The 12,079-nt window shown below is 37.7% G+C and overlaps 1 protein-coding gene across 1 annotated transcript in view; it reads right to left on the reverse strand.

The window, feature by feature from the left end:
* Window positions 1-12,079, reverse strand: part of AK5 (adenylate kinase 5) — a 146,335-nt gene that overhangs the window by 58,104 nt on the left and 76,152 nt on the right. Inside the window, exon 8 of the mRNA XM_037907662.2 lies at window positions 7,045-7,121. Within this exon, the coding sequence (XP_037763590.1) occupies window positions 7,045-7,121 (77 nt within the window). The remainder of the gene's footprint in view (window positions 1-7,044; window positions 7,122-12,079) is intronic.

Below are 12,079 nucleotides of genomic sequence, written 5' to 3' on the forward strand. Positions count from 1 at the left end.
ACTGAATAATCCTGAAAGATGTACAAAATGAAATAAAAGCACCAAAACGACATTTAGTTTTGAGCATATTAAAGCAGCACTTTGTTCAAGGCAAACTACAGTTCTTTTGTTTCTAGAACTGATTTTTTTAGCCCCTAATAGGACAGTTTCCATGGCAACTCAAAATGAACAGATTGTGCACTGGCTTCAGTCGATTTCTGTTAAGCATGTTTCATCTGCCTAATGTTAAGACAGATTTTTAGACCCTCTGCTGTGATTTGAATGTTCATTTTCCCTTATTGACATTCATGTCCTCCAGTGTATAATCTCTCTCCTTCCAAAGGCAGAATCTGGATCTATAATCTGAAGTGATGCCACTGCATATCAGTGAAGGAGAAAAGCCCATAACAAAAACATTGGAGTTGATAAGCCTGGAGGACCGTGACCTTCTGGATGCTCATGGTCATATTTTAAAGTCAGATTCCTTATGATTAATGCTGTACAGCATATGTGAATGCCACTGCCACTTTACTACATACTTTATGTCCTGGAGTACGATTAAAAAATCATAGTGTATTCTCCTGCAGTCTGACCCAGCCTCTTAAATAATTTAATCACTGCGTATCTTGAAGGACTAATGTAAAAGTCCCAGTGGAAACTAAAAGTTCTTGTATAGCTGATAGAGGTGGGAAACATGTTCTTTGTCATGTTCTAATTTCAGCCCTTGAAGTATCATCTCTGTAGTGCTGGATTATTCCCATGGGTCTTGTCTTCCAGAAGTGGGGAACTGAGAGACAAAATAATGTGACAAATGAGATAATATGGGTAGAAGCAGAGAGAAGATCTTTGATATCCATAGTTAAAAGGGAATTTGAATTCACTGCTGTCTATCCACCTTTTGAAAATTGTTCTGCTACAGTACTGACCAGGATTTTTTCCAGGGCATTTTGATTCTCTCTTGGACATTTATCAGTTGAGTTTTTAAGTTATGACAAAGGATCAGGATGGATATGTTGCACTAATCCTGGTAGCAACGGAGTCTGTTTTTCATTGGTTGAGTTGATACCTTTCTGTTTATATTTGCATATCCTAAAACCTAATTTTTTACATACTCTGGGCTGGAAGTAATAGTGTAGCCATAAAAACAACGAGGAGTCTGGTGGCACCTTAAAGACTAACAGATTTATTTGTAGCCCTCTTGAAGAGTTGTTGCCATACGTTCTAATCAAGAATTTGCTATTTTGGTGAGTAGAATGTAATTCTGTTTTTGAGAGAGTTTCTTTCCCTCTATTTCCTCCTCCTTTTCTTTGTTGCTTTTTGAGTAATCCTGGAACATTTTCTAATTATAAAACATTTTTCCTTTGCAGCAAAGATCAGGTTATGCAATTTGCTTAATACAGGAGATTGCTTGAACTCATGATATATTTTTTGATATATTTCTGACACTTTTTCTTTTATCTTAAACATACTTGGCCATCTCCATTTTGTAAATGTTATTTGCACTCATAATCAGGTGGTTTGCTGTGGGGGAAAAAAACCTGCATCTGAGCTGGCAATTTATTTTGTGGCAAAAAATGTGTGTGCAAATTGCACTCAGCATTTTTAAAATTTTTCCTCAAAGTATTTTTGTCCATCTGGCTTTTATCCTCTTGACTAAGGCATGTTCTCCTAGGTTACCAGGAGTGTAGGGTTTGTTTTTATTTTGTTTTGTTTTTTACTAATTCTTGCTTTGTTAGCATGTATTCAGATTTGTAAACTTCCACCTATTTTCTAGACATAATTCTTCTTTATCTAATGAGGGCATATTCTTACTCTACAGGCTGGTTGAAGCCGTCCATAAAAGCTTTGCCTTTCACAAGAAAATAATTTGCTACTTCATTCTGAAGCTCTTTGACGTGATTCACTGGTTCCAATTCATCTATATTCTTGTTTGGCCTGAATGCACTCAAATTGGACCAAATAATAGACTCCAAAATAACTACTGAATTTTGAAAGATAAAACATGTCTGAGTCCTAGCATCAAATGGCACAATAGCAACTAATTCTATGGCAAGGCCAAGGAACTCAGCAGTAAGCATAACCAAATACAGTGAGCAGTAGGACAACATAGCCATGCCAGAAAGCAATTCTGTTATCAAAGACTGCACGTGCAGATGCACACACCTGCATTGTCTGTAATGCAAATATTTCTTTATTAAATAAAACAGATAATAGAAATACTCATTTTTAGAAATATTGTTATTAGAAATTGGGAGAATACCATAAAATATATTTCCATTGTCATAAGCAATCCTGTCACCTCCCAGGATGAGAAACCAAGGATGGGGTCCTGGTATGAGTAGAAATAGCAGGAGCTTTTTTCCAGCTCTCTATTTTTCAATTGGGTCATTGGGTGCCATCATTTCCCTTAAAAAAGGAGCCCTAATTGCTTGGCTGACTAAACAGCAGTTCCTCCCCTCCTCTAATTGCAGGGAATTAGCAGGAGGCTGGAACATCCAACCGTAGTTCTTCCATTTGCTAGGAATGCTTCCCATGTAGAAGTCCATGCCTACCCATATGGTGGTTTTGTTTTTGTTTTGTTTTTTTCGGGAGATATACCAGGTATGATGGTGGACTAACTTCAGTGAAGTAAATGCAGTTTCACTAGATCTGATTGCCTTAAATAATGCAACCTTCTATTTGGATTTATTATCAAAGGAGAGTAATGTATCCAAATTAGATTAATTGGTTCACTGCATGGGATATTAAAAGATGTTAATGGAGAAAGAGAGGCCAACATAGAAGTTAAAGGTTGGTGCTTAGATGAGGAGCAGTGGATAGGCTGGAGCTTTGTTTGATCCAAGGTTTTTGAAATAGAAATTGTGGAAATGGTGCCATTGAAGAAAGATATCTCTGTGAGAAACCTAAGAATCACAAATCTCATTCTGGAATTATGGTTGCAAATTAGATGGAGAATGAAGATAAGGGTGAATCTGAGATGTCTGAGCATTTTAAGTGTAGGACAAGGAGTTTCTGCTTTAAAAGGTTGTAGATATGGTTTCTCTCAAATGAAGATAAAATTATTAGCTTGGGAATATTCTTGTTGAGTTTAAATACTCATTAACTCTAAAGTGAGCTTGCAGTTTTAAATGCTGCAGTAAAACATTACTAAATGAGAAGAACTATGAATAAATCACTTCTTCCACATTGTTGTATTATGATCTTTTAGCTGAGTGAGTTCTGACTTAATCTAATGAATACGTTTCAAAATTTCAGGAGCAATATTTTGGATGTGGAGGATCTGAAGTGCTCCTCTAGCTTAACAATAAATGTCTTTTTATTTCTAGTTCATTATATACAACATTACAAGGGCATTATACCCCTCTGGCAGGCCCATTGTTACAGTCCTAATACATGTCAACATGAGGAATTTTATATTTAAATGTTTGATTAAACAGAATACATCAACTCCAAGATCTGCCCATCAGGACGCCAGCTTAGAAAGACTTTTGGCAAAGGAAGGGAATTCAGCTGCTGCAGTTCAGACTTCATGATTTGGCATAGGATGCAGTGCATGACTTCTGTAATTGGATCTACCTTTTGACAGGCTTAGAAATCATAGCCCAGAAGAAGAGGAATAGTCAGATCTGAATGGTCCTAAAAATTGTCTGCTTGAGATTTTTTAGGGACAGTGAATCAATAAAAGATATGGGTAAAGCAACAAAGTGGAATTTGGTTCATTCTTTCACAAGACATTATGAGCTGGATGCACTGTGTGGTCTTTTTTCAAAACTGTTCTCTAAACAGTGTTTCTAAAATACCTGTCTACACCATCTCTGACACAGAATCTGTTTGTTAGACCTGTTAGTTCCAGATATAAGTAGAAATGGAAATGTAATTCTTATCTGGAAATTTGCTTTTCTAAATTTCTTCAGTTTAGGTGGCCTCCCTTGTGTTGCCTTACAATGTTTTGGGATCTTACTGAGGTGCAAATATTCAGGCTCATAAAGCATTCATGAATAGCAAGCAGGGAACAGTCAGCTTGTTTATTGATTAATTATAAGCAATTTGTTCTAATTTACATTATAAATGTGTAAAATGTACAGAATCAGTTTAAAACTACAAAAAAGAGAGCCAGATCTTGAGCTGCAATTAATGCTGCTTTGCACAGTGGAGCAAAGCAGTGCTGAAGTCAGCACAGCTGTACACTGGAGGATCTTCTCTATGTAGAGGAATCCTTGGGTGGCATAGTCCTAGAGGTTCCTATACCACTTCACCCTCCTGGCTGCCAGTAACAGGGTGTGGGTGGGTGAGAGAATTTTTGGCTGCCAGAATAGCCCCTGGCGGGCCATTAGCAAGTGACATAGACTAATGAAGTCCTTAGGCTTCCCTAATTTACCTCACGGACCATCCTGACACAGAGCCCCCCCCCAAATTTAGTGGGTGCAAAGGGCATATTTGTACCTCCATTTCAGTTGAGCCAAGTGCTGCTCAGTCCCTGCTGAGGATCTGCCGCAATGAAAGCAGCACATGCCATATAGCAGTAACCCACAAATGCATCTACCTCTAATTGCTCAGTGGCTACCAAGATGTTCTGCTAAATCTCAACCATTATATTAGCAGCTCTGCTGCATAAGGTTGCTTGGAAACCAACTCACTTAGCCCTCACATTCCTCCTGATAGCTGTTCTATGCAATAACATCCTCACATGACACACTTGTAACTAGACATGCATGCCTACCTCACTTGAGAGCCCCACTATAGAGGGTGTTGGTGCTTGAGACAATTACTAAATAATCTGTCATGTGGTAAGTCATTGGGATATTAAGTTACTATCCTAGTCAAAATGTGTTCCAGCACTGAATACAAGCAGTTCCACGTAGTCAAGTAATCTACTTCATTTTACTTTCTTTTATTGAGGATAATTTCTAATTTAGTCTTTCAGATGTGTACGTACACTCACTGAGTAACTGGATGGTTTTATGATTGTAACCCTTATCCTAATCTCTCTCTTCCTTGCTTTCATATATTTCCCTCACTTGTGTCATGCCTAAATTTAGATTGTAAGTGCTTCTGGATAGAACTGGGTTTCTTCTATGCATTTCTATAAAATGCCTATCACAGATTTAGAGACACAAAGATCATTAATAAGCAGCAATAGAAATCTGTCTTGTGGGTTTTATTTTTTTTACTTGACCTGTTTTCCTGATCTTTGAATCAATGGCCATATTAGTAATTCCCACTACCTGATGAAGGCAGTCATTATCAATGAGCTGCTTTAAAACTGCACCAGATGCTTCTGGTGCTTATGGCTAGGAGGTTTTCAAATCGCCTTTTTTCCTCTCCTTCTTTCCCTAGTTGACAACAATCTTGCTTCTCTGCCAACCTGACAATTTGCTGCTCTGGGCAGGAATGACAGTCTACCCCAAGCAGTGGGAGGAAGACTTGCAATTAATGAATTGTATAAGGTTTCATATCAGCCTTCTCAACAAAACATATGGCTAAAAAACAAGTAAGTTTAACCCTCTGCCTCCAAACTCAACCATACATGCAATGACCCAATACTATGAAATTAGCAAGTTCATATACTTTTTCCTGTTAATCTTGTTTTGTAACCATGAGCTGCACTTTTAAGGACCAGTTAAAATAATTTGGTTTTATGTACACAGATTGTGGACTAAGGGGTGCTGTTTCTCCAGGGATTCATACTTTGCCAAGGGAACACACACATCCGTCATTTAAAAATTAAAAATGCATGATTATTCTTTTATGGATTTGTATAGTACTACAATGGTACACTCTGCATTACAATGCTAACAGACCCTCTCCCTGCCCTAAAGAGTTAGACCTAACCAAGACAAGGAAAAAACAAAGGAAACTTAAGGAGCTTAGTGGTAAAGAGGCCAGCTTAGGAACGACTGGAGGAAGTGTGTGCTTTAAGGAAGGTTTGGAAGGGAGAGCAAGGCTGCTTGATGGACAGAAGTGAGAGAGAGTCAAAAGCTGGGAATGGGGAGAGCTGTAAAGAACAGTTAAAGGGAAGAACTGGGAGTAAAACTGGAGTAGGAGTAAGTGAGGGTAGAATATATTAGACTTTGAAGGTGTTTGCATCAGATTTGGCAAAAGAAAACCCAAGAACAAATATGCAAATGAGGAAATGAAAATGTGAAAGGCAGAATTATAAAAATTAACTTTAAAATATGCTAGTGCAATAGGGAGAGAGTCTTCAGCGAAGATTTAACAGGACACTATTCATGCCCTTTTCCATTTCTCTAACAGATGAGTGTCATACTGTAACTCTAGTGTGGACCTGTACTGTGACAGGCTGTGGCTCTATGCATAGTCCCTTCCAGACTAGCTTTGCCATGGCAGGAGTAGCCTGTGATAGAGGAGGGAAAACTAGGGCAGGGCATATACATACTATAAACAGGCTGAGCCCATCCTTTGACTCTAGGTCCTGCCCTTTCATACCTCCATGGGTTAAGGAGTAGGGTGACACACCATCTGACCACCTCTTTTTCCATGGACTTGGAAAAGGCTGTCTGAATTTGATCCCGCAATAGGAATGAGATTGCAGTTGCTTTTAACAATTTAACAATAGGAGGGTTGCTCCTAACATATACACTTTCAAGTGGGGAATGTGTTTGCTTGGGTTTTGGTTATATTCCACACCTTTTTCTTTTTAACTCCTCTCTAAAATATGTTTAACCATTGCTCCTACTCTAAATGGGATACACCTAGAGAGGCAGGGAAATCGAGCATGACAGACTTCTGTTTGTCTATAACAGAACCACACGTGCCACCATTCTGAATTGCATGGAGAAAACTGCAAAATGTAAGGGATGGAGAATAGGGCTTTGAACTCCAAAGTAATCTTCATTGCTGTCCCATAACCAGATAGCTACTTCACTATGACATATTTGCTTACATGGCACAACAAAAGCCCTTAAGTGTAAATATTCATTTCATCCGTCTTGCTCAGGCAAAACACAGCATATACATAAACTAGAAAGCAATGAGTGAAGAGACTAGGGTATGAGGGGGTATGTGTGCAGGTGTGTGTGAAGAGATACTTATATAAGCAATTACCTGGTCTTCAAAGTCAAATTCGGTATCAGCGATATCTCCAGAATCCAGAATTGGGCTCAGATCAAGTACATTTGGCCCTAAAGTATGAAAGGAAATGAAACTTCAGACATGGACTGGCAGTTTTCACTTCACATGGTGGGACATAGTTATATTTCCAATCTCAATCCGGCTCTCTCGTTGTCCATATATGTGGTTTTTTTTTTAAACAAAACCTATCCAAGGAGTCATTTGTATGTGAAAGAATACCAATCAGTGTGATGGTTCTTTAACCATTCATTATTAGGATTGTTGTAGCTTTTAAAAGATATCTCTAATGTGATTAGTATACTGTCTGAATTACAATGCCTTTCATGTATTCTGCAAAGTGTTGTACACAGTGTAATGCACTACAAAAATGTTACTGGAATTTTAATTAACTATAATGTTGGTGAAGAATAAAATAATTTTATACACAAAGAGATAAATTAATGGTACTCAATAGACTGAGAAAGACATAATCTACTTTGTGTATACTAGTAAATCAGAATGGTTGCATTTTACATTTGCTTTGCTCTGGTGTAAATGACTTCAGGGCACTGGAAAAATGAGGCTCAATATCTCCAGAGGTGCTGGAGGTGTCCCGGGCTAAACTGGTATGGTAGGACACCTATCAATCTCTTAGTCCAGAGGTACCAACAGACAAGATAGAGCCATGGGCCCTAGCACCTGCATCCCAGAAACATCTATTCTGGGACCACCAGTTCTGCCAGCAACAACTCCCCAGTGCTGGCAGATGGATTATGGCAGTCCCCTGTGTTCTGGGGAAAGGAAGGGTTCCCTGTACCCTCTACTGGAGTAATAATTTAGCCCCATTCATAGCTCATCACAGCCCACCAGTATTTGGGATTTATGAAAGTTTCAAAGGGCACATTGTTACAAAATGATTTGAGTTCCTGATAACATAAACTCAGTATATCTTTTAATTTTTTGCTATCACTTCAGTAGACTCATTAAAAACAAAATTTACTACTCTTATTTAACTTTCAACTTGTCATCACGCCATTTATTTACAGAATTTTAAACCCTAACGTTATAACAAACTCAAATAATGAGAAAATCTAGGACCCAAATTTTGAGTCCATTCTAGACTGCAGCTACAAATTAGCTGTCAAGAAGCCTGCGAAGGGCCTAAGCACCATTTACCAATTTGGGAGCAGTGAAGAACACTAGAGCAGCTAATAAATATAATTTTTGTTGTGACCTGCTGTCATCAGTCAGTCAGGGTTATGGATGGGGAAGTGGGAATGATGTTCTGGTGGGTTGCATGTGTGATCATGCAGCAAAATATCTTCGGAAGAACAGGCACTACTGACTACATAGTCTTAACACTGCCACTAATCTTTTGATTAAATGGTTTTTTCGCTATTAAAGCTAATCCTTACTTTACAGTGTATATGGAGAGCTGTCTGTATCATGCACTGTCCCCAAAGGCTTTACTGTTTCATAGTTCCCAACCCATTTAAGCATCAGCTATTTTTGTTTGTTTTTAACATTTACATAGTAATAATCTGTGTAGGTGGTGAGATGAACAATAAGAGAGAGAACATGAGGAGCAGAACTGGATAGCATGATGAATAAAACCATAAAGCTTTGTAAAAGGAGATTACGTCAATGCTGTTTAATTTGCTATCCATATTATAATTGGCCAAATTCATCCTTGATGTAGCTTGTTGGCTTCATGGGATTTACACCAGGGATGGATTGGCCCACCATCTGTTTGTGTGGGGTTTTAAAAAAAATGTTCTTGTACACTTTAACAATTTGTTATATTAATATAGTAGAAAAGGATTACATTTTCCCCATCTTTATAACCAGAGATGCACCTGTGCTGCATTCTGTACTTTGGTATAGGTGTTCTGTGAGCTTCTAATGAAAATACCTGTTTTTATAGATAGGTGCAAGAGGACAGAATTAAGGTTATTATGAGAAGCTTAATTAAGTTTCTTGTATTTTATGCAACTGAAGTCTCAATCTTAATATTACACCAAGGTAGATAATGTATATAATTCAACTAAACCTGAATCTTGATTGAGAATGATCTACCTTGAACTGCCAATTATTTTTAAAGGCACTTTTGTAAAATATTTGATTAACTATCACTAATATTCCTTATCTACTGTGAGCAGTATATCTCCTCCCTAACTAGGAACATTAACATTAAATATTGGATTTAGAAGCTAAGTACTTTTTAGGGAAATAGACTACCACAAACTTTTAATGTAAAGATTGGGCTGAAAGTTAACGGTCACGCATAATATATTTTAAACTAGAAAAGCCATAATAGTTCTGTATTTTTTAACATGGCGAATTGTCTATGGCAGTTTTTCCTTGAACTGTGAGGCTTGTTTTCACTGCAGAAGCCCCAACTCTTTTGCAAGGTTCAAGAAAGGGTAGGATAAATTGAGAGGTTTTTTTTCTTTCTTGTTTTCACTGAGAACTTAGCGAAAGGAAAACCATCTGTCACTCTCTGAATATTCTACAGAGAGCTATACTTTTGGTGAGTGAAATGAAATAAACCTAAAAGAGATGCCCTGCAGTACACTGTAGTAAGAGGCTATTGTGAGAATAAGGAAAAGCAGTAGGGGCCTGGTGGAGCTTTTGGATACCATTGCTGCAGTACCAATGGAGAATGGGGTAGGTAGTTTGCCAGTCTAACTGTACTGTAAGGGGGAGCACACCTAACTTGCTGGACCCACACTAAAGCCTGCTACTACAGGGATGGTAGGGGAAGAGAGCAGGCTTGGCCATTCACTTAGGAGGATGGGAGTGGGAAAGGGCCAGTTGCTCAACCTGTATAATAATAATAATGGAAGTGATGAGGATGGGGGTGGGAATTGCCACTGACACACCAGAAGACCTTGAAAGATGTGGGGGAAGTCAGGGGGAGGGTGGATGTTCTAAGTCTCAACCCAACTTTGCTTAAAACTTTCTGTACCAAGTTTCAGGAGGCTTATGCTAAACTGGTGTTGCTGTCATCAGTATGAATGGGGAAACAAAGAATTCTGAACTCAGGACCAGGCAAATAAGTGGATGAAGAAAGAGTTGTCAAATGTTTTCTTTAAAATGTCAGTGCATGCTCATGGCTAGTCTATATATAGCAGTGGTCTGGTAATACCCTGCAATCATAAACAAGTTTTAATTCATGTTGTTATTTTTTGCATCTTTCTTTCTAACGTTAAACTTGTACACAGATATAGGCCTCAAAGCACTTTAGCACATGGTTAACACAAAGGGGTACATCCTTAGCTGGTGTGGATCATTTTGCATTCCATTGTCCCATTCCATTACAGCATTTAAATGCTTGCTTAACATTAAGCACATGACAATTTACATCAAAGCTATCCATAGGTATCTGAATAATTCTGTTGACTTCAGTGGGCTACTCATGTGCTTAAAGTTACACAAATGCTTAAATGCTACGCTGGAATGGGGTCACAGAATGCAAAAACTAAGACCTGATCTGAAAAGGTGCATTTATAATCTGAAATACCTTCAGTTTTGACATATACGTGTTTATGGGGGTTGGGGAGAAATCAGTTAATTTTCTTGTGTACTGTGTTTTTCAAAGGGGAAAAATGGAAAGGTTTTATTACAGTTTTTTAAAGATTTCAGTTTACTTCTTTATTGGAGCTCCCTTACCTAAATAATCAGCTCCACAAAGAGGAAGAAGTTATTGAAGGAAGAAAGTATTTCAGACAATTCTATTTGCTTTTGTGCTAAACTTTGCATCTTCAACACGTAGGGCAGCATTTATGCTATCTTGTAAATTGACAGTTCATTCTTAGTAAAGATTTGGTTCAAATTTTGACCCATCTTTTGTTGTTATGAAGCTGACTTGCACAGAACTGTTAGTGAAAAACTATTATCAAGGTATAACTCATGGGCGGTTATGTATAACAGATGTCTGGATCCTAGCACAGAAATGTACCCCAGTGTTAATTTATTATATTCATTTATATCATTGAGTCAAATTATGCTGATCTGTTTAAATTTAGCTGCTGTTAATTTGCCATTAAAAGGTAGCAGAATCACATTGATACAAGTTAATTAAGCAGCTGTTTGGACCATTTGTATTTCAGTAATGTATTAATATATTCCCACACAAACTTAAATATTATTTTTATTTGCAGTCCATAAACGGCTCAAATATCCTCACACAATATATCTTTTTAAGAAAAACTGTATTTCCGCTTTTTACATTTGACATTGTCATAAAAATAATTTTTAAAAAATTCTGTGAAACCTAGGTTTGTCCACATGGTTAAAAAAATTAGGTTTAATACAAATTGTCCTTTTAGTTTATGAAACTCTCTGAAGAATGGTCTAACTCAGTTAATAAGTCTTACATTTCAGCATTTCAAGTCAGCGAAATACTTAGAAAATCACCTTCCAGGGAAAGATAATTTAAAAAAAAGACAGGTTTCAGAGTAACAGCCGTGTTAGTCTGTATTCGCAAAAAGAAAAGGAGGACTTGTGGCACCTTAGAGACTAACCAATTTATTTGAGCATGAGCTTTCGTGAGCTACAGCTCACTTCATCGGATGCATACTGTGGAAATTGCAGAAGACATTATATACACAGACACCATGAAACAATACCTCCTCCCACCCCACTCTCCTGCTGGTAATAGCTTATCTAAAGTGATCATCACCAGCAGGAGAGTGGGGTGGGAGGAGGTATTGTTTCATGGTGTCTGTGTATATAATGTCTTCTGCAATTTCCACAGTATGCATCCGATGAAGTGAGCTGTAGCTCACGAAAGCTCATGCTCAAATAAATTGGTTAGTCTCTAAGGTGCCACAAGTCCTCCTTTTCTTTTTTTTAAAAAAAGAGAGAGAACTGATTGGTATTAGAATAACAGTTCCATTTTTCTCTCAGTAAGATGTTTCTAATACAAAATTTATTGCAACCTTTAGTGGTGGAATTTCATGACAGGTTGTTGCTTTTGGCAACAGTCAATATATCTCAGGAATCCACAATGAAAAAGAATATCATT

This window comes from Chelonia mydas, chromosome 8, assembly GCF_015237465.2.
Source record: "Chelonia mydas isolate rCheMyd1 chromosome 8, rCheMyd1.pri.v2, whole genome shotgun sequence".
Lineage (NCBI taxonomy): Eukaryota > Metazoa > Chordata > Testudines > Cheloniidae > Chelonia > Chelonia mydas.